The following is a 26,356-nucleotide window of genomic DNA, read 5'->3' on the forward strand; positions in this document are numbered from 1 at the left end:
ATACAGTTTTAGCAATACAGGTAAGGGAAACCTTTAAATTTTTTTATTTTGAATGTGTCAGAGGTACATTTGAAAAAAAAGGACAATAAGGAAGAAGTGGTAAAACAGTCTCTTTTTCAGTTCCTTGTGATAACAGAAATAAAAATATTTAAGGTGATTTGGAGTAAGAAATAACAGCAAGAAACTTACAATGAACTCGTGCTTTAACCTATAAATCTGTGTTTTTAAGAAAAATTCAGACATTACTTTCACACCTTTTTGAGTTTTGTTCTGATGCATAATGGTGCTTTACTTGGTTGTCACAAAGTTTTTGTCATAACTTAAGAAAACTTTTGATATCTTCATGTCTGGGAATGCCTTAAAGCTGATTTATGTATCCTGTAATTTAAACATTGATAGTATAAAATTTATGACATTGTGTATTCTTTTTGTTGAATTCCGAATTAAGGGTTTTGGATGGAGTTTGCTTTTTAGGCAGTAGGAGATAAAATTTTGCAGGTTTAAGTTGTTTAGAGTGTACTTATTTCAAATGAAATGAAACATTACTCAAAGTAAATTTCTGGGTAGGTTTAATATCAGTAGCTAAAAATGCTGTTATGGTTGAATCCAGCATGACATTGTATGTTCACATGACCAGTTTCCATGCAATACACTTACAGGCTGCAACTTTTCATGCTTCCTTTATACGCTGAATGTGAACTTTTTAAAAGACTGGAAAAAAGTCCATCAAGCATTGTGGGGAGGTACAAACCTCAGGTAGATTTTTAACAGCATTACTGACAGTAACAGGTTTGTAAGCTGGCTTTTATGTAATCAAGGGCTTGAGAAACCCATTCTGCTCGTGGTGAATGAAATGCTTAAGTAAACAGCATTGTCAATGCCATCTTGAGTCTGCATGACTTTTATTTGAACTATGTGATTATAGCCTTAAAAACTTCAATCAGATACAAGCAGGTACCTCCACTTTAGTAGTGGCAGACAAGTTTGTGCTTCCTGTAGCTATTAGGCTTGCCCAAAGTGCAGGAGAGCAACAACTGACTCAGCATGTTGGTGCGCAGTGCTGCTAAAAATCCTAGCCATGTATTTCGCAGTTAATCAAAGCAAATTCATCAGGGGAATGGAAGAGCTGACCATGAAGATTACTCTAGGGAGAAAGGCTTGACACAGAAGCAAATAATAAGATAGGGATGATAGCCTTTTGAACGGAAAATTGAAGGCAACTAAAAAAAGGGAAATCCCCTAAATATCTTGTAGAATATGAATGGAAAGGGTTGGGAGTTACTCTAAACTATAATGTACAAATATGATTTCTCTTGTCCTTTATAGTGATGTTTTGAGCTCTTACTGAAGTTTTTCTTAATGTAGGTTACACACTACAAGCAATATCCACCTAATACAAGCAAAGTATATTCCTACTTCGAATGTCGTGAAAAGAAGACCGAAAATTCCAAATTAAGGAAAGTGAAATACGAGGAAACTGTTTTTTATGGTTTGCAGTACATTCTGAATAAATACTTAAAAGGTAACTGTCTCAAATTCCAGTAAAACTTTACCTGTAAATAAATACCTTAGTTTTTGTTAAGACTGGAGTCTTAGTGTTGAAACAATTACAGGTTATCTTAGTACAGTGTAGGTAGTGACATGCATAAGATTTTATTTATGTGATTCTGCAAATGAGATGTCCAACCTCATAAAATGGTGCTGACTTCTTAATTCAGACATCTCTCTGCTATGTTTATTTATGCCAGTGCTTTTTTAAAAATGAAGGTGTTCATATCCCAACTTCAATGGGCTAAATTAAAATTAATGGAAACAGAGCAAGGCTGTGCATAGAATCACAAGAACCTAGAAGATTCAAGGAAGAATACATTTCACATTTTGAACATAAACTTTAGTGTGTATTTGCTGGTTTATTTACTGTGTAAAACCAATAATGGTTTTGATTTCCCTTAAATTTTGATTGTCTCTCAGATCATTGAATATGGCAGCTACATGTGAAAATTTTTTCAATATTGACAATTTTAAGAGTAACATCTGAAAATTCCTTGGTGCTGTTTAATATTTTGTTTACTTTTTCCATTATATGCAAATATCACCTGTTCTGACCTGAATATAAGTTACTTTCTTGCTGCTTTGGAAGGAAAATTTTAGTCATATGGCTTACATATCTTTGTCTTGATCGGGAATCTATAAATATCTCTGCCAATTCCATCAGAGATTGGAATTCTATTATAATCAAAACACTTGATAATCTTGTTTCTTTTCTCTTTAGCAGTCTGAGGATTGTTCTCTAATGTTTCCAGTAGGTGATTGGTCCTACAGCAGTAGCAATGCTTATTCAAATAATGTGGTTAGTCTGTCAGTTCCTATCACAAGGTGGTCAATCAAAGACTGGTTGTAAGGCCTCTCCATGGGGATTCTCCCTGGAGCAGTGTAGTTTAACCTTTGTGCAGTCTGGTTATGTCTTGTTGCATGTGCTAACTTGCACAATCATCGTCTTGATCATCCTAATCTATATAATAAATGAAAGTAAAATTTGGTTTTAACATAGCTAGTATACTGCATTTGACACGTTCTCCATGTCTTTGTTGAAGGCAAAGTGACTTTTCAGTGTCTGAACCTTTTTGTTATTTATTTTATAAATTGATGAATATCTTCAAATTTCTAAGCTTTCATCTGTTTCTGAAACCACAGGTAAAGTGGTGACCAAAGAGAAAATCAAGGAAGCCAAAGAAGTATATAGGGAGCATTTTCAAGATGATGTCTTCAATGAAAAGGGATGGAACTATATTCTGGAGGTAAAAAAATGATGAAAATGATATGAGCACATCATGAAGGATTTATAAATCAACTGTAGGAATAAATACAGCAGTCTCTCCTTTTAACCATGGTAGTAAAGACTGGATAAATTTAGCTTTTTATGTTTAGTGTACAGGGAGTAGCAGCTGTCAAAGAATAATCATATAATTGTAATTCCTTAGAGAAAAGTAATTTTCATCCTTTCAGATGCCAAATACAGCTTTGCAGGTAATAAGGATTTATGGCTGCCGTCAGCCAGCTAGTGTAAGTGGGGGCTTGATGGCAAGTCTCCATATGTAATATAGTGCTTAGTGGTTGCTTGCATCATTGCTTTCTGGAACTAATCACAACCGTTTTTATTCTAATGCAGAAAGCATTACAACTTGCATGTGTAAATTGTTCCAGAAAACACATGGATTGTTCAATTGTTTTTCTGAATTTTTCAGAGATGCTTAAGTTGAACTGTGCTATGAAATACAAGGCTTGAGGACTTATGACACAAATCCTTCCAAATTCCTTCCATAATTATCCTCTTTCCCCTTTTTTGAAAAGGTGTCAGTCTTCAAATAATTGCAAACATCTATTCCCTGTGAAAACAGCAGGTTCAGACTAATAGCATTCATCACAGCTGCTCTAATCTCTGCAGATTAATTAAATGCTAAATTGCATTCTGGGTTCTAGTGAATGCATATTTTTGGTATGTTAAAACACAGGTTTTCAGTTCTTTGCATTTATTTTTCCCTGGATACCCCCAACTGTCTATATTTTATGATGGCATCTGTTTGTTAATATGTCTGGATGTCATCTTGCAACCAGGGTGGACCATAAGATGTGCAAGAGTAAAGTGAATTTCATCTAAATGTTGCAAAGTAAATAAACCCACTGTTTTCTAAGAGGGAGTTATGCAGAGGTTTGTAGAGGACATACATCACTTCCAAATAACTGCAGGTCTGAATTCAATCCATATTTGTTGTGAATTGCTCTCATCTGGATTTAAAGTGTCTTGATCCCCCTTTGGCTAAATGGAATTAATACACTTTTAATGCTGCATGTCTGTCCACACTGAGTTTTAACATGGTTTAACTAATTCTCTTCAGCTTTTGACTGAAAGAAGCCTTTCTGCATTGCCCCTGTATACATTGTTTATTCCTTTGTTGGATTTTCCTGTTAAAATTGTGCACATACATAAACAAATATGATTTCCACTTCTTGATCTGAAATGCTGATGGATCTCAAGCTGGAAGTGTATGTACCCTTTGGGTCTTTGTATGCCCTTATATGCAGACAGAGACCCCGCTTCTGCTCACTGAATTCCTGTATATATTCACATACCTACTGCTGTTTGCTCTCTGGCTCTGTTACCTAATGTCTAGTATTAGGTAAAATGGAGGGAACAATGGCTGTATTAGTCAAGTGCCACAATGATTTTGAAATGTACACGCGTGAATTTATACAGAGAATAAATACTGATAGGATGAATGGGTGGAAGAAGGGAATGGACTGCCTGGCTAATGAGAGGGTGGTGTAAAGGCTAGAAGTTGGCAAGAATTGGTGATGAATGATAGAGATGTAAGCCCTGAAGAGTACAAGTTGATTCTACCTAAACATTTTGGAAAGGGCTATAATATAGTGGTATGGCATGACCACATGGCTTTTTTCTGTGGATAAAATCAACACATATAGCAACTTGGAAATCTGTTTTGTTTTTTCACTTAACTGTACTTCAGTCTTTTGAATCATTAATAAATTATTTTGAGTGTTTATGAAGGCTTTGTCCTTTGTTAATCCAGAACAGACATCTCCAAGTCTGACAATTAAACCCTGTGTGGTATAAACACAATTTGCTTCAGCATATTACAGTTTTGAAGAAACTTAAAATGTAATGTTGAAGAGACTTCTGATTAATTTTGGGCGCTGGAGAGTATTTTGATGCTACTTATAAATCTGTAATTTCTCTGAATTGATGCAGTTTTTGTTGCCTTTAAAGAATATCTCATGAAGCTTTCTGTTAAAAAATATTAATATACAAAACATTTTAAGTATTACCAGTTTAACATGCAGAGCTCTTTTAGAGTTGCTATTTGCAACTCACTCTTTCAAATGGCATATTTCACACAATGTTTAGTCTTTCAGGGCTGAAAGACTGAATTTGACAAAAGCATGACACTTAAAGATTAGATTTCATGTTTAGTGAATAATTGAGATGATAAAATACTATTTAAAATAGATATTAAATGGATCCTGCTCTAATAAATTAACAAAGCACACATCTATACTAAGCACTGAAGAAAACTGAGTAGCAAGTATTTCCTGTTCTGTGAGTATGACTTCTGTATTTTTATAGAGTTTTTAACCCTTCCTGACTCAGTTTGCACAAGGAATACTGATAACTGATAACCATCATTTGGTTTGATAATGAGACTATTTTCTAGGTTACAGGATTTTCCTTCTTTTTTGATAAAATGTGGACTTTTTATTTATTTGGGCTGGTGGGTATGCAAACAGACCAAATTATTTTTAGAGTTGAAAGAAATTAAGAAGAAAGCTTTATCAATAAACTTATAGCCTGACTTTATATCCATTGCAGTCAAATAAGAGAGGTAGGTCCTAATCTTTCTTGTTGTCTAACAATATTACTGTTCCTTACACAGAAATACGATGGCCATCTTCCTATAGAAATAAAAGCGGTTCCTGAGGGCTCTGTAATTCCCAGAGGAAATGTTCTTTTCACAGTAGAAAATACGGATCCAGAGTGCTACTGGCTCACAAATTGGATTGAGGTCAGTTTTGGAAAGTTAACATGTTTTTTCTAAGTAAATACTAATGCATTTAAATTAAAGGCTGAATTCCGTATTGGTTTAAGGGAAATCTCTGTCAGCTTTCACTTTCTGCTTTAAGTAAGCCTGAATTCTTTATTTTAGTGCTTTTACACAGACCTTTTCCCCCTACCTGGCAAGAGATTGTAATAGTTCTATAAGAAACTCACAATAGTACTTTTATCTACAAGGAAGGGAGGATGGGGGAATTGTGTGTCTGTAGCTTGGGAGTAATAACTCCCAAGATGGTCAATACCTGCCTACCTTATAAAGGTATTATAAAGGCTAATTACTATAGCTGTAAAGCAAACTGTTGGAGGCATCAGTACTTTCTGAATGGGCGATAAAAATAAATAGACCTTTTTGGGCCTGATTAACTGCTAAGTAGGGACTTTTAAGTTCTAAGCAAACACACACCTAATAATGTGATGCGTTTTGTTTTAGACTATTCTTGTGCAGTCATGGTATCCAATCACAGTGGCTACAAACTCTAGAGAGCAGAAAAAGATCTTGGCCAAATATTTGCTAGAGACTTCTGGCAGCTTAGAAGGACTGGAGTATAAACTGCATGACTTTGGCTACAGAGGAGTTTCTTCACAAGAGGTAATACTACTTGTCTAATAATTTGGGAAGTCTAATTGTTAACTACTAGGGATTATAGCATGTATCTGTTAACAGTTGTGTCCCTGTTCAGCAGTGAAATTGCAAATGTACAGAGCACTGTGTTTGGACTTGTGGAGGGGGAGATCTGGGGTTGAGGGGGTGGGTATGTCTCTGAACTGTGAGCACTAGACTGGGAGAACTTTTTTCTATATGGAAGCTGTCTTTTTGTGTAAGTGCATGAGGAGGGTATTGGTAAAATCAGACCTGAGTCAGAGTTTTGCTGTTACAAACCAGTGCTAGGTGGTGACTGGATTTAGGCTTCTATATTTGGCATGGCAACTGAAAGTGGCATCTTTTTCAGACTGCAGGAATAGGAGCTTCAGCTCATTTGGTGAACTTCAAAGGAACAGACACTGTAGCGGGAATTGCATTAATTAAAAAGTACTATGGTACAAAAGATCCAGTTCCAGGATATTCTGTTCCAGCTGCAGAACACAGGTAAAGTACTGGGCTACTAAAGCCTTTTGAAAAATAGATTAACAAAATATAATTTTTTCTTATCCATCTTCATATCCAGAAATATTAAGCTGTTTCACTTACATCATACAGTATTAGCCGTGACTAAGCCATCTGTTGAGACTGAAGTTGAATACTGATGCCTCTTTATGTTCCAGGGGCACAACAGTAGCATGGTTGTTCATAAATATAAATATGGTTTAAACTATAAACTTCTTATCAGTGTCTAAGTAAATCTGGATGATTCTTTTTAAAATGGGCTTGAAGGCTTACAGGTTAAAGTAGAACTTTAGCAGAACTTGAAATTTTGTTTTAAACATAAAATCATAAAATGAAAACCATGTAAGTTGCAATTCTGGACTCTCCCAGATCATGTTTTGCCTCCAGAAGAGGCAGTTGCTCTAAAGCTTCTCATCACCATACCTAATTCAGTCACTGGTAAATTCTTGATCTCTCACTAAGAATTGTGAATGAATTTCTGAGTAAGGAACTGACCTCAGACATTTGAGATGAGCTCTTATTTTTTTTTTAATCCAAATCCTGTACAAGGTCAGGAGTGAATGCAAATCCTTGGATTTCATTTGTGTGTCTGCAGACTGAAATGAGCAAAATATAAAGGAATGGATAGTTGTTTTGAGTACAAAATCTAGTGCTGTTAAATAGTGGATATTTTCACTTAAGGTTGCAAGACAGATAATGGAAATGCTTAGCTGAATAGCCATCCACAGGGTACTGATCATCTTTAAAGGAACACTGCTTCATCCAGCTTTCTGGACCATTGCTGTAGTCCTGTTCTAGAATTCCTGCTTGATCAGTAGAAATGACAAATTTTGTCTGAAACATGTTCTTCGCTTAGCTTAATACTACAGTTACATCCAAAAATGATGACCCAAGCAACTATAAAATTCTTTGTGATGAAAGCAAACACATGAAGTCAGAGAACAAGCATCTGTTGCACAGCATATTAAAGCGGTGATATGAGAGAAGACAGCTTAAACTGTCCTAGTTAGTTTTCATTGCCAAATGCAATGCAGACTGCAGTCACGCTTTCCAATTTAATACACAGAAAGGGTCTCTTGCAAGAGACCCAAACTCGTCAGGAATTGTTCTGCCGCTCCACAATCTTTGGTGTGCATTGTTGTGAGTTTGGTGCTTGCCTCTGGCATGCCACTGGGGTTGTTCCTCAGACTGCCCCAATCTCTTTGAAACAAATTTTGTTTTGTCTCTTCACTATTGTGGTCTGGGGCTTGTCCACACAGTAGTTAATGCTAGCATTTTATGGTAAAAATTCAATGCCGACTAGCTCTTACTGTGATCTGTACTTTGCATGAGAGCATTTTTAGGTTTTCACACACAAGTTACTAAAGGCACTTATGTCAGCTGGTCTGTGACAGCCACATACAGAGCAGCTACTGCAGATCAACTGGCATTCAGTACCTTATTACCTCTCTTAGCAACTCTGTTTTATGTGCTTGCCTGTACCCTTGAACCAAGGGTAATGCTCTGAGGTTTCTCTAGAAAAATGTGTGAGTGAGCAAATGGTTTTATATCACTACTAAAAAAGAAAATAATGGTGTTTTCTTCTAAGATTTTCCTAACATATGTTGTTAGTTCTCAACTTCCCATTTTGTAGTCTGAAGTTGCTAGAGTAGATGTTCTGTTCTTGCATCTGTAGTTGCCTAACTGTCTGAATTTCAGATTTAAAAGAAAAACTCTCACAACCATTAAAAAAAAAAATCATATTTACATGTGAAAGAAGTATGTGTCAAGTGTTTGTCTGACTTGCCAAAGATAAATCCAGGGTGCTGTTTGTTTAGTATAGAGCATATTTACTGTTCATGCAACACAGAGTTGATAAGCACATAGTTTATGCTGTCTTGTAATCATATTGCTATTGTTACCTTGAACTGTTGCTGATAGGAAATACAGAATGTGTGATTTAACATATAAATGCTGCTCTAATATGGATTTTTCAATTGACTTTACAGTACCATAACAGCTTGGGGGAAGGATCATGAAAAAGATGCTTTTGAACATATAGTGACACAGTTTTCTTCAGTGCCTGTATCTGTGGTTAGTGACAGCTACGACATTTACAACGCTTGTGAAAAGATATGGGGTGATGACTTAAGGCATATAATTGAAGCCCGAAGTCCAGAGGCACCACTTATTATTAGACCAGATTCTGGGAATCCCCTCGACACTGTTTTAAAGGTAATCCTTTCTTGAAGTCATTTGTATATAAGATTGGGAAGGGTAGTTGTTTGTTTTGTAATGACCAGCTAACAAACATAGGAAACATAATGCTCTGGCTTGGTATGCACAGTATATAGTTGATGCTGGATAATTTGGACCTATGAAAAACATAAATGCTTACCTCCTTTCAGTATAGATAGGGAAACTCTTTTGCAGTCTGAATAGTTTAATCCTTCAAACCCATTCTTGCATACCATTCTTGAAGCTTTTACAACAGTTACCAGTTTTGCTGGTCTAGTGATGCTGGAATGATTCTATGAAGAGAAAGTTTACTCAATAACAAATAAAATGGGAAACAACTTGAGTATTTATAAATGCAAGGCCAATAAGACTTCTTACCACCAGGTTTAGGTATCTTGGCATCCTTTATTAAGGTAATTCACTATTTTATTCTACAAATATAAGTTTAGCACTCTTTTCCCTTTTGTAAAACATGTATTTAAGTCAGTAGCACACACCTTCCAAGTTGAAAAATTATTCTTGCCTTGTAGATCTTTACAGAGCATAATGATTGTTTCAGTTCTATAATAAAAGCTGTTGATATCTCTGAATTTGAGTAGCTGTCAGCACTGTTTTAATAAGAAAGCAGGGGAGATTTTAGTTATGTTGGTACTCTATCAAATTAATCCATACAGTTTTAACACTTTTTTTTTCCTTTGGGACGAGTGACATATCACAGATAGGAACTTTGAATAATCTTTATCAGAGCTGAGAAGAAAAACTCCTAACTGAAGTGTTTCATTTTAATTACTGGTGGCTAACAAAATTGCAGAAAACTGAAAGCCTCATCCACCGTGTTTTAAGGGAGTTCAGAAGAAGAGTAGAATCTTCAGTTGACACATTTAAGTAAAAACTTGCAGTAACCAAAGAGAGAAAGGGGAGAAGCATGGTTCTCATTAGCTCTTGGGTACAAGTTTATGAAGGCCATATGGTCTGTGACTGCTTTAATTTAATGGCTTCCACCACAATGGCTGGCATGCTTTTTGTTTGTGTGCCCATGTGGATAGATTTAGAGCAGGATATGTGGATATATTTATGGATTTTTATTTTTCGAGAGAAAGAGAACATAACTCAAATATGGAAATTGTGTTTCTTTATTGGAATAGTGGGTTGTTTTTATTTTGAATTCTCTCCCTTCTCTTCGATAGGTCCTGGAGATCTTAGGGAAGAAGTTTCCCATTACGGAGAACTCAAAAGGCTACAAGTTGCTGCCACCGTATCTCAGAGTTATTCAAGGGGATGGTGTGGATATCAACACATTGCAGGAGGTAGGAGATCCTGTTCGTGTGTCAGGGTGACACTGGCAATGTTGATATTTAATCTGAACTCTGTTATGACTAGTCAGATGTTGCAGCAGATGCTGCTGACCCCACCCTGCCCTTCATTCCAGGCACTGGCCGCGATATCCTAATGTGTAAAACAAATTCATTAAAACTCCACAGGGAATTAAGATGCATTTAAAAAAAAACAAAACAAAACCAAACAAACCAAAACACCAAACCAACCTGAAAGGCATTTTCTAATCCCCCTGTTGTAACCCTTCTCCCACAGTCTCTCCTTTTGTTTGCTTTCATCCTGCTTGTCAAATCAATTCAGATCAAAATGTGGCAGTGTTTGGTCCTTTCATTGATATCGAAGGCACACTGCATTACTGCTGTGCTATAGCAATAGTAGTAATTAACTGGTTTGGCTCATAGCTGTGTACATCTGACATGTGCTTGCACTCAAATATTGAAGGTGTAGTTTTGAAGGAGACTTTTTAAAAACAAGGGTAAGGGAGGTGAGTTCATTAATTGGGCAACTAGTGGAATAAGGACTGTTGAAAGCCAAAAGATATGTATAACAGATTAGACTGTAGTCTGAGTCAAAAGTGCAATTTCATCAAGACAAAAAATGGTTATTTAGTAGATGCTTCATGCTTGAAACTAGTCATAAATTCACCACTATTGATGGAGGTACTAGGTAATATAATGTGGTTACAAAGATACAGGCTGCAGTAACTACAGGTGATGAGGGGCATGTAAAAGGAGGACTTGACTTCATCAGGTTTGTCCTGAATCGATTCATCTTCAGCTGTATTAGAGTTCAAAACCAGAAATGAGTTGGATACATTTAAGATTAATTTTACTTGGTTTTATTGATGCTTATCTTAGCTTTATAGACTGACATATCCTTAGATTCTTAAGTGTTGACTTTTGCTGCTTCTTAAAATTAGGAGTGAGACAGATATCAGGCTTGTTTTTTAGTTAGTCTGAAACTATGTGTGTATCTAATGTGGGTCCATAATGTGAACCTCAACAACAGAACTCAAAATTTGTTACTCAGATCCTTAGAGAGCAGTTAATATTGAGATAGTTCCCTGATATGGCAGTTGCGGTGCAGTCATGCACTATAGTTTTGTGCCACCTCCAATAGCCTTTAAAAGCAAATTTTCTTTTCCTTTATTTTTTTGTCCCATGTGGCTTTTTGAGAATATCCAACTGTGCTAATGTGCTAAATAGAAGACAAGTTTGAGAGGTTAATAGCTGGCAAGATAGTCTTACAATTAGATAATAGGAGAAGAGACTCTCTCTGGTTTTGTTTTATTTTAAATAAACTTCTGCTTGTTCTCAACAACCATTTAACAGGACAGATGACTTACGCAAAGTGTGTTGTTGAGATTTTCATGAGTCATGACAGAAAAAAATGGGACTTAATTCTTTTTTGTAAGGAACTCAGAGGTTGCTTTTTTGTAAGTTTTATATGGGACAAAATTCAAGGATGCTCAGATAGCATCAATTGTAATCAAAATATTAAAACCTAGTATTTCAAATGTTTACATTAGAGGAAAAAAAATGCACTGCTAAGTTCTAAATAGACCAGGAAAAGAATTCCAGCATCTAATAGGAGAGGATAAGACTTAGAAGGAGCAATTCTTTGTTCAGATGATCTGCCTGTTCATAGGTTTTCCTCATCAAATTGTAACTGACCAAGAAGTCTATCTGTAATATGTAGTAGAACAGAGTTGAAGATGCAGTTCCACAAGACGTACAGAGCAAACATAATTCACTGCTGCCTTCTCATCTTTTCCTGACTCTGTAACATGTTGCACACCTCATGTCAGCTTTGGACATTGAACTGCTGGTCAGTAAACTAATTTAGCCCACACATGTAGCAGCAAAATAACTCAGGCAAAAGGATAAATTTTTGTGGCTGAGTGAATTAAATTGGCCCCAAAAAGGGGCTAGTACTCACCAGCACAATACAAACCTCTTGTTTTAATCTGGGAGGAGCAGGCAGGAAGGAGAGTTCTCATTTGAAAGCAGCAAGTTATGTTGGAGCAAAAAGACCATGATCTTGCAGCCTAATTTTAGTCATTTAAATTTCATGGATCTCTTTATCCTCTTATGTCAGCAAAACCAAGGTTACCATGCTGACTTCTGGAAGACTGAGTAATAGTTTGCCATTTAAAACAGACAAAAAAAGAAAAAACTCCACCCCAAAACCAATCCAACCCTGAAGTATAACTCATCCTTTTCAAGGAGTTTACATGAACAGATGTATGTGTTGTTGTGGCCATCTTTCCCCACCCCCCACCCCCCTTTCAGCCTATGCAAGTTATTCTAACTACTCCTTATCAGTCTTAGATTCTAGACATGATTTATTGTTACAGATCAGATGAAAGGTAGTGGGTACAATAGGAAAATCTAGAATGAGTAATGACCAATCAGTCTCACTTAACTATCCAAACTAGCTGAAACAACAATATAGAAAACAACTCATAAACTGGATTTTAAAATTCTTTGTTTTAATAGGGGATGCTGGTAGAACAGGTAAGGAAACTTTTCTGACTTTCTTCTAGCATTTTCACTTTTTAAAATCATTCCAATCTGCTAACTCCACAATATACTACACTTTCAAAGGATTTTCTTTGAACATTCAATTTCCAGATGTCTTTAAACTTTGTACAAAGACAATCCTCTAATCTGGAGTCACAGTTGACATTAATCATGCTCATAATGGTCAGAGGAAGGTGTCAGAACCTTGACACCTGAACTGTTCTCCCTCTATAGGTTTGAAAGTGTGAGACAAGAAATTCTTCTGTATTGTTTTCCTTTGGGGGAGGCTTCAGTTGTTTCAGATCTCCTACTTTTCTTCCCTATTACTGCTGTTGTTTGCCATCTCTTCCCCATAACAAAGGAAGCTTTTATCTGGGCCTCTGCTGCCTGTCACTGGTAGAGTCAGAGCTGTCTTTCAAATTAGTCTTGATTTCCCTTCGAGCCCTCACGAGCCAAAGATCAGTCTGAATAAGGAAATCCCTTGTGAGAGAGTAGAAAGGTAGAAGCCAGTTCTTCACCCAAGGTAAATGAGTTGTGCCTGTGGTACAGGATGACAAACCATCAGTAAATGAGAGCAGGAACACTAGCTGGAAGGGGGTTCACATTGCTCCTCACCCAGGAAAGAAGGTTAAGCACCCATGGCCTGGCTATGTTATACTTATACTAGCATCTGTTAACCTACAAGTGTCAGTGAACATGAAGTCTATGCATTATGTGCTGTGGTAGGATGTTGTTTATACCAGGTAGTTTGTGCTATGCCTTACGGGCATGTTCAAGTGAGTTCAATGTCAGACCTGATCTATAAAACTGGATAAGGAAAGGTCTAGAATACACTACCTCAGGCTTAGCCAACAGTTCACATGGCTTCAGGCTTGGTCAGCATCTGAACAGAACTTGATCATAGTCCAAGTGGAGTTTACCTATATTTCCCTTTTCAGAAGACAGTGTAGATAAGCTGAGTCCATATGCAGGCCCAGGTAAGTCTGGTTTCCTACAGTACTATTGGGCCTCATGCGTAAGGAGAGGGTATATAAAATCCGTTTTTCTTACCCCTCTTTTGTCATCTTTCAATTACTTCTGAGATGCTTAAGGGATAATTAATTTCAATTGTTTATACTCCCTGAGTATCCCTTTTAACTGTTTCCAGGAGAACCTAATCACCTGAAAATATGGATTCCTTTTATGCATGGTCACTGTCTGAAAGAGTTTGGAGACTACTACTAAAATAGACTGGATTGTCACATATCAAGGGACTATTTCTTTAGGATACAAAGTTTCCGAAGGCTTCCTTTAAATAAAAGCCATGGTGGTAGGGCCTGAGATTGATTTTGCTTGGCTTCTTGGATGAGACTGAGTAATCTGGTACCATTAAAATGATGGAAACTCAGTGATGAAAAGTCTCTACTGGGGAAATCTCTGCTAAAAACATAGCAGGAAGGTGTTCAGAGCATATCCTCAAAAGGTTACAGCTCTGCAGTCCACCTCTCCTGTTGGCTGACCTCTGGCAGGCATTTAGACTGAGAGTATCTGTGAAGAGACGGTGTGCATGTGACTAAATGGACAAAATACTAGTATGCTTTTTTGTTTACACTAGCTACCTGTTTGCCACTGTCTGAAGTTCGAAATGTCTCTTTTCCTTTTTATTTTCTTATGAATGAACTAATTTTTCTTAGCTATACCTTTAAAAAAAATTGATTGACATCAGTAGCCTCTGAAACAGTGCTGTTCAGTGTTACTCTGGCATTTCTTTTTGATTAAGAAGCTGAGACTGCACAAAAGATGACCAGATTTCTGATGATGTTGACTTTTGAAACGGCACTGTTCCCCACAGATTTTGTCCTTCCATTCGGCTTCTCACATTCCTGTTTTCTCTGGTTGGATGGGATTTTGCTATTTCACCCATTCTGAAGTTTTCTCACCCACTTTTGTTAGTAAAATAGTTAGGAGAGAGGTGTTCAAACACTTTTATTGGGGCTATAACTGAAATTTCAGGCTCTCATAAGTGTAACAGGTCATGGGAACAAATCTTGGCTGTTTATGAGCATGACTAAACTAGCACCCATTACTCCAGGCTAGAGGATGTCATGTTTGTCTGGATAGAATGAGGCTGGGGAGAAATGATATAGTAAGTTTTAACTTGACTGTTGATAGCAGTGCAGTTCACATTGATCTGCAGCTGCTTGAGAAGGTGGCAAAGCAAACTTTTTGAGCAGCTTCATGTATTTCCATTTCCCATCTTCAAAATTGCTAATCTAATTCTAGGCAATGTGATAACTATTCTGTTGAAGTCGTTGGTCAATGTGGGTAATAACTTTTTGGAGTTGATGAGCAAGATGACTGCTTTTTTTCAGGATACACGCTATGCTTTGAGATCTTCCCATAATTCTGAGAAATCGGAAGGCTCTAAAATGCTCTCATGAAGTCTTTTTAGTTTCTTTAGAGCTCTGTTTGACTGGGCACTGCATTACTGTGCTACCCTAGTTTGTAAAATACATATGCTGGCATGATAATAGTTTTACAGCAAAACCTTTCTATAATTACACCATGCTGAAATCACAAATGAAAACACAGCATGACAAGTATTGACAGAATTGTTATGTATATCTCCTGGAAACTGAATGTTAGTTGGTTTAATTGTCTGTAAAAGCATCTTGTTTAAGTAGTATAATATTTTTATGGAAAAATGGCATGGCCAAAAAGTATGCTCCATCATAATTTTCTTTTTCTTATTAGATTGTGGAGGGAATGAAGAAGAATAAATGGAGTATTGAGAATATTGCCTTTGGATCTGGTGGAGCTTTGTTGCAGAAACTAACCAGAGATCTTTTAAACTGTTCCTTCAAATGTAGTTATGTGGTGACCAACGGTCTCGGGGTATGTCTTTATACAAATTCTACCATTATGTTTTCAGTAGAAGCCCACTGGAAAGCCTGTTAGCCATTTCCTATTATGTTGCCACCATTTGCATTAGGTACACAAGCCACACAGAGCCCATTCCTTATAAAAAAAATACTCTCTTCATTTCAGGTAAATGTCTTCAAGGACCCGGTTGCTGATCCAAACAAAAGGTCAAAGAAAGGACGACTGTCATTGCATAGGACACCTGCTGGAGACTATGTGACACTTGAAGAAGGCAAGGGAGATCTTGAAGAATATGGACAGGTATGAATTTCCAAAATGTATTACATTATTCTTCATGCAAAACTAGACTGAGGAAAAAGCAGGTTATAACAAATTCAGAATTTATTTTTGATTGTCTTTTTGTTCAATTCCCGTCTTACTACCTCAGAAGTGCCCCCAGTGCCAAATTCAGTAACAACAGAGACTGTTAGAATACCACTAGAATGTTCAGGCTTTACAATTGGAAATCTTTCTCTTTTGTTTGTCTTCAGAAACAAAAGGACATTGCCACTTTTTCCCAAAGCTAATGTCTTAGTGTTGCAGAATATACGCTAGCCAAGTAGTATGGGCTATATTGCACAATGAGTAGTGACCTGAGTTGGAGGTGGGAGAGGGACAGACATAACTAAAATTTTTCTGCTTCCCTCTTGAGATTTTTTTTTTAAGTAGTTCCTTCAGGTGTTTATGCTCTGTATATGGAGTAGTTGATCAGTTTTCTAAGGTGTAAATTTAAACAAGGAATTCAGTTTCCCTGTTAATTCTTTACAATTGCAAAATTAAATGCTGTTTAAGTAAAACAAGCACAAACTTTATGCCAATCTCAGGCTTTCAGTTTGGTATCTCTTACATTTTCAGTGTGCAAGCAATGAATTTAATTGTGTTGAGTCTCTTGCTGAATTAACAGGACTGAATGTTATCAAATTGTACTTCAGCCTTTAGAAGCTGGAAGTTTCTCGAGTTTTCTGGTATACAGAAGCACATTTCTGTGCTACTAGGCAGCAGGGGTACGTCTAGGCATGGCGTTTTATGCAACAGTAAACATGAAACTGAGATCTCTCTGAGAGATTTCAAGACAAAATAGTTATATACCTGTAAATTATATGCTTTGAATGCAAAGATCTAAGAAAAAAAGACTTTCATATACACATATTCGTGTATATAGGTTTGTGATGAACATGAATTCATATATATATATATATATATATATATATGTAGAGAATGGAGAGGGACCTAATGGTGAGAAATCTCTTCAGAATAAACCACAGGACTTTGGCTCTGAAATTAGGCAACATATAATTCCTTCATTTTTGATAGGTGAAATAATTCATTAAAAAATTTTCTGTCCTGGGATATTAGAGAGGATTATTTGTGCAGTGTAGCTTCCGGAGCTCCTTGGGAAATGACCTGAAAATGTACTGTTTTGTGGGCGCATTTCTGTGAAGCTACAGCTAATAGGTCATCAAGGACAGTGACTGCCCAAAAGTGTTGCTTTTGTGTTGACTTTTCTGTACAAAGCTGTACTTGCTGCTCTTTCAGTGTGCTCTTTGCAAGCACTTCTTGATACGCTGTTTTAGAAAATATGTGTGCAAAGGGAACTGTGAAGAAAGATTTTTTTTTTTTTTTTTAAAGTTTTTTTCCATAGTTGCTTTAGAAGAAGTAAAGTTTTTATTTAAACCTCTGCCTTTCTTACTAGCTGCTCTAGCAGGGTATACTGAGCATGTGTGTATTTGGCTTTGGCCAGATGTGGACAAGTCACTTCAGGAACTACTCAACACAAAGCTTCTGCCTGTGCACAGGATGGCCTAAATACTTTCTTCTGTCTAATCATTAGTGAAAGGCATCAGTAGAAGCTGTAAAGATTTGGTATCTTGACAGTCTAAAGCTCTAGCCTCACCAGGCTTATCTTGGGTGCTTGCTATTGAGTTTGTGTAACCTATGTTTGTTCATTTGCCAAATCACTCTTGCTAAAACAGTGGTGTTTCTTGCAGGATCTCCTTCATACAGTATTTAAGAATGGAAAGGTAACAAAGTCATATTCATTTGATGAAGTAAGACAAAATGCCAGGCTGAAGAACAGTGAACTAGAAATGGCGTCTCACTAAATTTCATTCCATGTCTGTGTATGTGTGTGTGTGTATAACAAGTACGTACTGCATAGCTACTGGGTTTATTGTACAGATTTGTGTGTTTGTGTTTTATGACATTGTAGCCAAATTATTTGTTGGTTTATGGACATACTGCCCTATCTTTTGCCAGTCTTTAGAGAAGATGAAATCAGGAAATGGTACTTACATTGTAAAACATATTTAATGCTAAAGTGTGCTTTTTAGGGCCCTTTGCCAGTAGTGATTCAATCTGGTATTGATCTTTTCACAAATGAGACAGAGCTGAGAAACTTTTTTATATATAACAGAATATCACAAAATGGATTTACATAAAATTATCATAATTGCTTTATGTTTATATTTAACTTGTATTTTTGTACAAACAAGATTGTGTAAAATATATTTAAAGTTTCAATAATTAAGTCTTTCCAACTTTTCATGATTTTTATGAGCATAGACTTTCAAGAAAATATTTGGGAGGGAGGGGGGAAATCCATTGCCTTTTGTCCATTAATCAGCAAATAAAACATGGCCTTAAAGTTTGTTGTGACATTGTACCATTTGATGATTAAATCAGGACTCGTATCTCTTTAAGATCCCATAGAATTGCTGACCTCACCGTTTCTTGTAGTTGTCTGTATTAGCAAATCTGCATTAAAGAAAATTACTGTTCTTACTAGAAGGTTTAGGTACTACAGACCTTGCTGGCACTGTAAGGTATGTAAATGAAATGCCAAATTTGAAAGGATTCTCTACTGCAACTTAACTTGCCAAGTCTATCCACTTGGCATAAGCACCTCAATATTTTAAGAGTAAAGTTTTTAAGAGATCTCCTCTTCCAATATAGAATATATGTGTAAAATACTGAAATATGGAAGCGGTGTATTTTAAAGTAATTACACTTCTGGGTTTATTTTTCATATACTGTAAGTGACATGACTTTAAAGCAAAATACTGGATTGGGTAGTGCACTTTTTTACTTTTTTGTATTTTTTTCATTGATTTGCCTTTTGTCAGACTGGATGTTAAATTGTAAAAATGTTTAACTATTTTTGTTAACAACTTTAATAAAACTTTACGCTAGCCAAACTCCTACATGAATGGCAGACCTGTTTCCCCTTCTCGCCCTGTCTCATAGGGGTGAGGAGAGGCTTTTATTTTGCAGAGGGTAACTGTAAAACAGTATGTTTGAGAGATACTTTGGAACTGTCTGCACTTGATTGTATTTGCTCTCTGCATATGCTTGATTTGAGTATCTGCTGGAAAACAAAACTGTTGAGGATTTTATTTGAGAAGCTATGTAGTAACCTCTGAAATGTTTTAGTACTGTAGGATGGCTCTCACTAGAAAAGTACCTCCCTTAAAAAAACAACAGCAAAAGCAAGTGGCTCCTATGTTTTGCTGGTGATAAACAATCAGCCAATGACTTAAGATACTGATGTAATTAGTGCTTTTAATTAGTAAATGATGTTACAGAAAAATGTTAAGGGTCCTCTAAAATAATTTAAGCTTACAAAATTTTATAAAACATGCTTTTAAAGGAAGATTGAAAAGCCATACTTCATTGTTCTTATTCTTTTGCCAGAAAGGGCCACATTTAAAGCACCCGTGATATTTCCGGGGTTTGTGGTTAAGACGTTTATGCCCAGTCTCAATGGTTCTTGTTAATAAAAACTTGTTTTCCACTTGTAGTGTATGTAATTATACATTTAAGTGATGTATTGTTTCTGAAATAGTGCTTTAGTAAGACTCTAAATGCTGACCTTTCACACTGAGGAACTGCCTTCCCTTTGCTATACTGATATTGTTTGTATTTGGCCAGGAAAGATTTTAAATCTGGACCTAGGATCAGTAGCAGGTAAATAGTACAGAGCCTATTTCACTCCTCCACATGTGTACTAGGGAATTTTATGGTGTATGGTTTAAAAAACAATAAAGTAAATGCTGCTTTCATTCTGTACCAATAAAAATTTTGATAACTATTGACTACCCATAACTGATATTTTTGTACTTGAGAACTGAGGATATACTGTGGAAGCACTGTTTTCTTGTGTACCATGAAATACATCAGTAATTGTTCCGTATTGTCTAAAACTTTTAGCTTATTAGTTGGACACTTGAAGCAAACTGTCTACTTGTGCATGTCACTTTCAGAAAGTTGTCACATTTAATAAAATGAGCAATGTTAATATCTTTAAAAGGAGGAAAAAAAAAAAAAAGAAAAACACCTGGTGCTATTCAGACCTGAATACATGTGTGTCTGTGTTTGGCCGTTTGACATTATGGGCATCAAGGAGTTGACAGAAATTACTGCAGTGCTTGAAGCATACAATATCCTAATTCTTCCACATGAAAGCAAACAGCATGTTTAAGTTTGCTTTAAATTACTAGACTTGTAGTCATTGATATATTTAATTATCCCCATTTCATAATATAATACAGTATTCGTATGTAAAAATAGGAATTGGAAGTTTTGTGTTTAATACTCTTATTTGTAACCATATTTAGCATAAGAAATGGATTTTATAAGACTATTTTTTTTCTTCAGCTGCATGGTTATGAAAAGATTATTTTTTTGGTACTTTGAAAGGTCTGAGGAGAGAACAGAAGAGTACTTAGCTGTTTGGTTTGCCAAAATCAAAACAAAGCTTAAAACAGTTTTTTTCTTATAGGTTTTTACATTCCTTCTTAACCTGTTTAGTGAAGAATAAATATTCCTCACTTAAATCCTATGTTAAAGTAATTTTAATGTACTTAGTATCAAATACCAGTATGTAATACACACAGAAATAAAGTTTAGTTCTGGCAGTGAAAATAATAGCTGACTGTGTCTTAAAGTTGTGATATTGGGCATCAGATTTCATTCCTGTGCTCTTTGTTGCCAAACACAGACCTGCACATAGCTGTGCTGTCGTTGCAGTCTTCTGTAGGAGAGCTGCTCGGTTGGCTTTCATACAGTTTGTGGTTAAGTGATTGAATTTAGTCAGCTCAGTTCTAAAGAAAAGGAATACTGGGTTCTATTGTTTGCTTGATTTCCCTCTTTTGGGGGTGGGATGGGTGAGCGTACCTGTTTGTGCTTAAAAATGAAGCACTTGTAATAAAATTTAATATAAGGAATTATCCCTAATTTATATTTTGAATAATCCTCAAATAAAGATTCATTATTTAAATTTTACCTCTGAAGCCATTAAAAATGCTTGTTTAAAAGCAAATTAACCAAAGACGTTGCAGCCTTCAGTTTACTTCAGTATCTGTCAAAAAATAATGTCAGCTCTTCAACACAGAGAATGTCTCATGTCCCTTTGGACAGGATTTCCATAATTAAAAGAAATTACACTTTTAACTTGTACATAACTTTAAATTACAAAGGATACTTTACAAACACAGATGCTGTTAGTATGGGTGTATAAAGTACCTCGTGTAAAGATAATTTATCATCATTTGTTGCTGGTGCCTTCAAGTCATACTGTAATGTAAAAAGGGTCTTCTGTAGCCTATGATAATGGCCTTCTAGCACTTGGAATTTAAAGTCTCTGTTACATTATCTTTACAGAGAATGTGCACAGCCTAAGTGGTAGGTAGGCCTTTACATGCTGGTAAAAACCTCCAGCTACACCACTGCAGCTTTTCCTACTCTGATCGGACTTTGTGCGAGTTAAAAGTGATTACCGACAGCAAGTGTGCAGTGGTCACCATGCAAAGGAGCCTGCAGAGAAATTCCAGGCCTCTGACTGTGCAGGAGAAGGCAAAGGATTCAAAAATGTGTCTCTTATGTCCTCCAATTCTCCTGTAATAAATAAAATAGTATCTGTGCTGAGCTGCTCAAGGCAGTTGTTATCGATGAATGTTACATTAATTTTTTCCCCTCTGTTTTACTAGTAGCACAGCTGACTTTGTTAATGATTTTAAAACACCCTTTGAAGTTACCTAAAGACATTTGGCTTTAATTTATGGTAAAGGATGAAAAGCACTTAGCAATAGAGCATTTCCAAAAAGTATTTTCCTGTGGCACAGTATTTTGTTGAAAGTTACCCCAATTTCTGCTGTAACCTAATTCAGAGGATATGGGAGTGAAGTCAGCAGGATTCTTCTCAAGTAACATATTTCATTATATATAATGTTCTTACTAATCTTTATCTGAGTTTTCGTAACTGCTTTTTGAATAGAATTTCTAGAATTTTCAATTTATGGCTGAGGTTTCCTGGAATCAGAATTGAAGTCCAATCTCCTGGCTGGAGCAGAGAGGTCTCTTAAGGATGGATAGGGAGCCATCAGGCCTCCAGCATGTTTTTACTTCCATCTTATACAACTCTGAGTAGAAGGGCAAGTTTAGGGTTTGTTTATCTTTGAGCCAAAAAAATCAGAAAATTTGGGTTGTATGACTCCTTTTTTCCAGAAATCTAGATTATATCTAAATCAATTCAAGCTATTTCTCAATCACTAGATATATTTAAATAAGCATACACTAATTTATCAATATATGTCACTATTTACATTTTCTTATGCTTCATTGATTAATATTGGCCTATGAGAACTGAGGATCTGATTCTTGGTAGCTGTTCCAATGCTTGTGTCAAGTAAACATATTGTACGTAGCCAGGTAATTATAAATTACTGAAAATAGCTTCAGAATTTTCTATAATTACAGTACTTAAAAAATTCAAGTGAGTAGATAAAGAATGCATGGAGGGATCTGAGCTCTGGACACTTTTATTTCTTTGTCACTAGGTTATTAGTATAACTATTTAAAGGTTTCACTTCAGCTCTTTTAAACAAAATGAGATGAGGAATCTTATTATGGCTGAGTATTCATATCACCAAAATATTAATAGAAGTAATACACATAGCAGATGAGTTGTATGGGCTCTAAACCTTATAACTTCTGAAGTGAAAACCATCAGTCTCAAACTTCATTCCCTTTCCCACAAAAGGGAGCAGAAAAAAAGCTGTTTTCTCAAGAGTATTTTGGATGCAGTTTCCTCAGCTTTCTGACTGTAAAGAACAAGGCTGGCATGCTCTTTCCTTTCAAGGAAGTTTTTCCTATTCTAAAAGATGCCACCATATTTTAAACGTAAGGAGTTGTGTCTGGTTGTTGGATATGTCAGAAGGATGACATAGCCCCGGAATTTTAAGAGGATAATCTCTGGGCAAAATGGCTTTGGGTAGAGATATGTCTGTTAGTCATAGAAAGGTCAGAACATGACAGCTAATCTCTCTCTGATGAGGGTGCCTCCCTGTGATTTCTGTCTCAGCTGAGCAGGTTCAAGTCTGTCCTATAATCTGCTGTGAAAACATTGAGACTATTCAACCAAAACAGTGTTGCTGTGTCCCTGTGATAACAAAGCAGTGTTCTGTTAATGTGCTCCAGTTCAACCTTAATCCATTTTTCAAGGCTTGTAGATACTTGTTAAACCAAATGCCAGTGACAAACTTCATTAAAGCTACCGTTCTTCCCACAGACTCCTTTTTGCAGCCTCACCTCCAGCTCTGTTGCTTGAAGACCATTATTGGTGTTTATTGCAACTATATATCTCCAGAAGATAAAAAGGGAGGTTTCACCTCTGTACAAGGTTTTGCAATCTTTACGCCTTCATACAAAAGCAAATAGATTCACACACTAAAACCAAAACAGACAGCTGTCCCTTTGCTGCCTTTCATGTCCTGAGTTGCAACCATGAAAATGTAAATAGACACGTGAGAATCTGACGAAACTAGGAATTTGTTCTCCTAAAAAACTAGTTTTCTTATGAAAGCCATACACTGAAACATACATTTAATAATCTCTATTGTAATTAATAAAGATTGTAGCTGAATACTCAAATACTTTAACTGGGTTTCGGCAAGTGCTGCTTGACTCACCAGTCTCAGCCAGATTCCACACGGTTTACGCACAGTTAATCCCATCAGAGAGGCTGCACTGGCACACAGGATAGTAAAACAGAGTACTCAAGCATATAGAGACCACAATGCTGAGTCTTGTGTCTGCTGGGGAAGTCTAGCACTATATGAAATAACCCATCCTGCTGCCATCCTGAACCATGAAAGAAAAAAATGCATTTTTGTTGGGTTTGGTGAGCCTAATTCATCTCCAGCTCTACTTACAACTGTGGAGACTATTCCCACGGCTGTATTTTTGTAAGAAAGTATGTAGATGTTTAATCCCTGGTCTGTCTTTCACAGCCCATACTGGATTAGGCAAGACCTGGAAGGAGTTTCATTAGTTTCTTCCCTGTTACAATAGGATCCTGCCCAAAGGCATTTGAGACAAGAACCCATATGGTTATTGAATATGTGGTGTGCTGTAAACCAGCAGGAGAAGAGGGAGTGACTTTGCAGGTTGTGATATGACTGTAAATAATAATTTCTTCCCAAGTCAATTGATTAGACATAAATGCTGTCACTGAGATGGTTGTTACAACACTGCAGTAAAGGCAAGGGTACTGGGATGCATGTTGGCTAAGGCTGCCTCTGGTAATTTTCCAACTCTCTTTACCCACTACTCTTAAAACACATGGAATTTGGAAAGTACCACTCTCACCAAGCAGCCATGTATAATTTTCCTACAATGGGGTAAAGCTCTGTGTTACAGTCTCTGTTCTTGCCTAACATTTGAGTTGCCTGGTTTTCTGTTTGTTTGGTTTTAGTGCTGCTGAGATTTGTACTGACATTTTTATAAAGCTAATTTTTATAATGTCAGGATTTTGTATTTAAGTGGTAGTAGAAGAATCATAACACATCACTTTATGCATGAAGTTAAGATTATTTTTTCCTGTACACCTCAGTTTATGCTGAATTTCATCCCCCATTTTAATTTGCAGTCACTATGTTTCATAAGGTCCTTTTGCAGTTCTTCACAATCAGCTCCCATCTTTATTACCCTGGGTAACTCATCACCTCCAGCAAACTGTCACCTACTCACTCATCCTTCTCTAGATTGTTTAATAATGTGGAGCTGCATGAGTTCCAGGACAGATCACTAAGTGGAGTTTCACACTCTCTGGGAAAACTGAGTATTCTTCCTTCTCTGTTTAATATCCTTTGATCAATGTTGTATCCATGTAAGGACCTCTCCTCATGTCTCAAAACTTCTTAGCTTCCTTCAAGACTTGATTAGAAACTTTGTTGAATGCCTTTTTGAAATTGAAGTAGGCTATATTAAAAGGGTCTCCCTTATCCACACACTCATTGACTCCTGCAAAGGTCTTCAAAGAAAGTGACTTTCTCTTGCACATGTCATGCGGAGTCTTTGCCAGGAGCTTAAATTCATTCCTTCCATTGTAATTTCAAAGTTTGTCCACCTTCAGCATCCAACCCCTTGGTCTTTCTGTGCCTTTGTCTCCAAGATCAAAAGTCTTTTGAAAATTTGGAAAATCTGACTCCAGACAACTCAGGGAATTTGTGAAACTTTCATGTTCTCCTGCTGTCTTTCCCATGTTGCAATACAGTTCTCAGTGGCAAACGGCATAATGCTGACAAGATTCTACAGTCTTATTCATGTGTTGACAGTCACAAAAAACCCACAATACCAGTTAGACATTAGGACAAATCTGTTCTTCAGGTTTGAATTAAAGAGGGACAGTTACCAAGTAACAGAGCAACTTGTGGGAGGCTTGTCACCTGGTGATGCTTCTCAGGGACTTGCATGAACAGGAAAGATGGACATTATAAAAGAGACAGCCTCACTAGCCACTGCAGAAGAAATTTGATGTGGACTAGAAGCAGAGAGAACCTAGTTTGCACAGTTCTTGTCCTTGGACTCCAAAAAGTTCTTGTATTCAAAAAGGGACTCTGGACTAAACCAGACTCCAGAGTAGTTCTGAGTAGAGACATTTGTTTTAGAACTTCATGCAAGGGTCTGTGGACATGTCTCATGTCCTGAAAAAATATATAAACCTGGTTATCTATACTGGAAATAAGGGTGTATTGAAACTACTGAGGTGCCTCTGGCATATTTGCTGGGCATGAAGTGAGCACTGGCAGTTGGTATTTTACATATACTGACTGCACAGGGATCATATGCATATATGTCCATCTATATATTACACAAAGATGCAAATCTATATATGAATAGATGGATGTATATAAATGTGTATATATTCTATCTATAGAAGGAAATGTCCGTAAAGTCTGAAGACATTCTAATATTGATCTTTCATGGGCTATGATCTTTCATAAACTCTTCATACAAGGATCCTTGCCCTATTTCTTCCGGACAGCTTAATTTTATATATAAAAGGGTTGTGTAAGCAGCATTTTCAGCCACCACCTGACTGGCAGCTTACACTGAAATGATCATCTATGATTACTCCTAACTCTGTCTCTGAACTAATTCTTGCCAAGACAGTCTGGGTGTCTGTCTCTGTTGTTGTGTAAGTTGGTATTTAACTACCTGTCAGTGGATGTCATGGGACTGTGACCAGGCCAGTCAGGTTAACGTAACAGTAACCTGTCTTTGTCCCTCTTTATTACTCTTCAATTTACAGACTTTATTAGCAGAAGTTTTATGTTATTGTCTAGTTCACCAGTGAACAAACTGAGTTGT

At 36.5% G+C, this 26,356-nt stretch overlaps 1 protein-coding gene across 1 annotated transcript; it reads left to right on the forward strand.

Annotated features, from left to right (window-relative positions):
• The first annotated feature begins 1,044 nt into the window (after window positions 1-1,044).
• Window positions 1,045-19,796, forward strand: NAMPT (nicotinamide phosphoribosyltransferase). Its single transcript, XM_026868005.1, has 12 exons — window positions 1,045-1,080; window positions 1,366-1,522; window positions 2,695-2,798; window positions 5,451-5,579; window positions 6,060-6,218; window positions 6,580-6,716; window positions 8,723-8,948; window positions 10,139-10,258; window positions 12,785-12,802; window positions 15,542-15,682; window positions 15,836-15,970; window positions 17,698-19,796. Exons 1-12 carry the CDS (start codon window positions 1,045-1,047, stop codon window positions 17,809-17,811), a joined length of 1,476 nt encoding a protein of 491 aa, XP_026723806.1. The 3' UTR covers window positions 17,812-19,796.
• The last annotated feature ends 6,560 nt before the right edge of the window (window positions 19,797-26,356 follow it).

Source organism: Athene cunicularia (genome assembly GCF_003259725.1).
Source record: "Athene cunicularia isolate RWA chromosome 1 unlocalized genomic scaffold, athCun1 chr1_part2, whole genome shotgun sequence".
Taxonomy (NCBI): domain Eukaryota; kingdom Metazoa; phylum Chordata; class Aves; order Strigiformes; family Strigidae; genus Athene; species Athene cunicularia.

Coding starts and splice junctions, on each gene's coding strand:
- NAMPT (XM_026868005.1), top strand. CDS start 1,045: ATGTTGGTGCGCAGTGCTGCTAAAAATCCTAGCCAT. Junction 2,799..5,450: donor GATGGAACTATATTCTGGAG/GTAAAAAAATGA, acceptor TTCCTTACACAG/AAATACGATGGCCATCTTCC. Junction 15,683..15,835: donor TGGTGACCAACGGTCTCGGG/GTATGTCTTTAT, acceptor TCTTCATTTCAG/GTAAATGTCTTCAAGGACCC.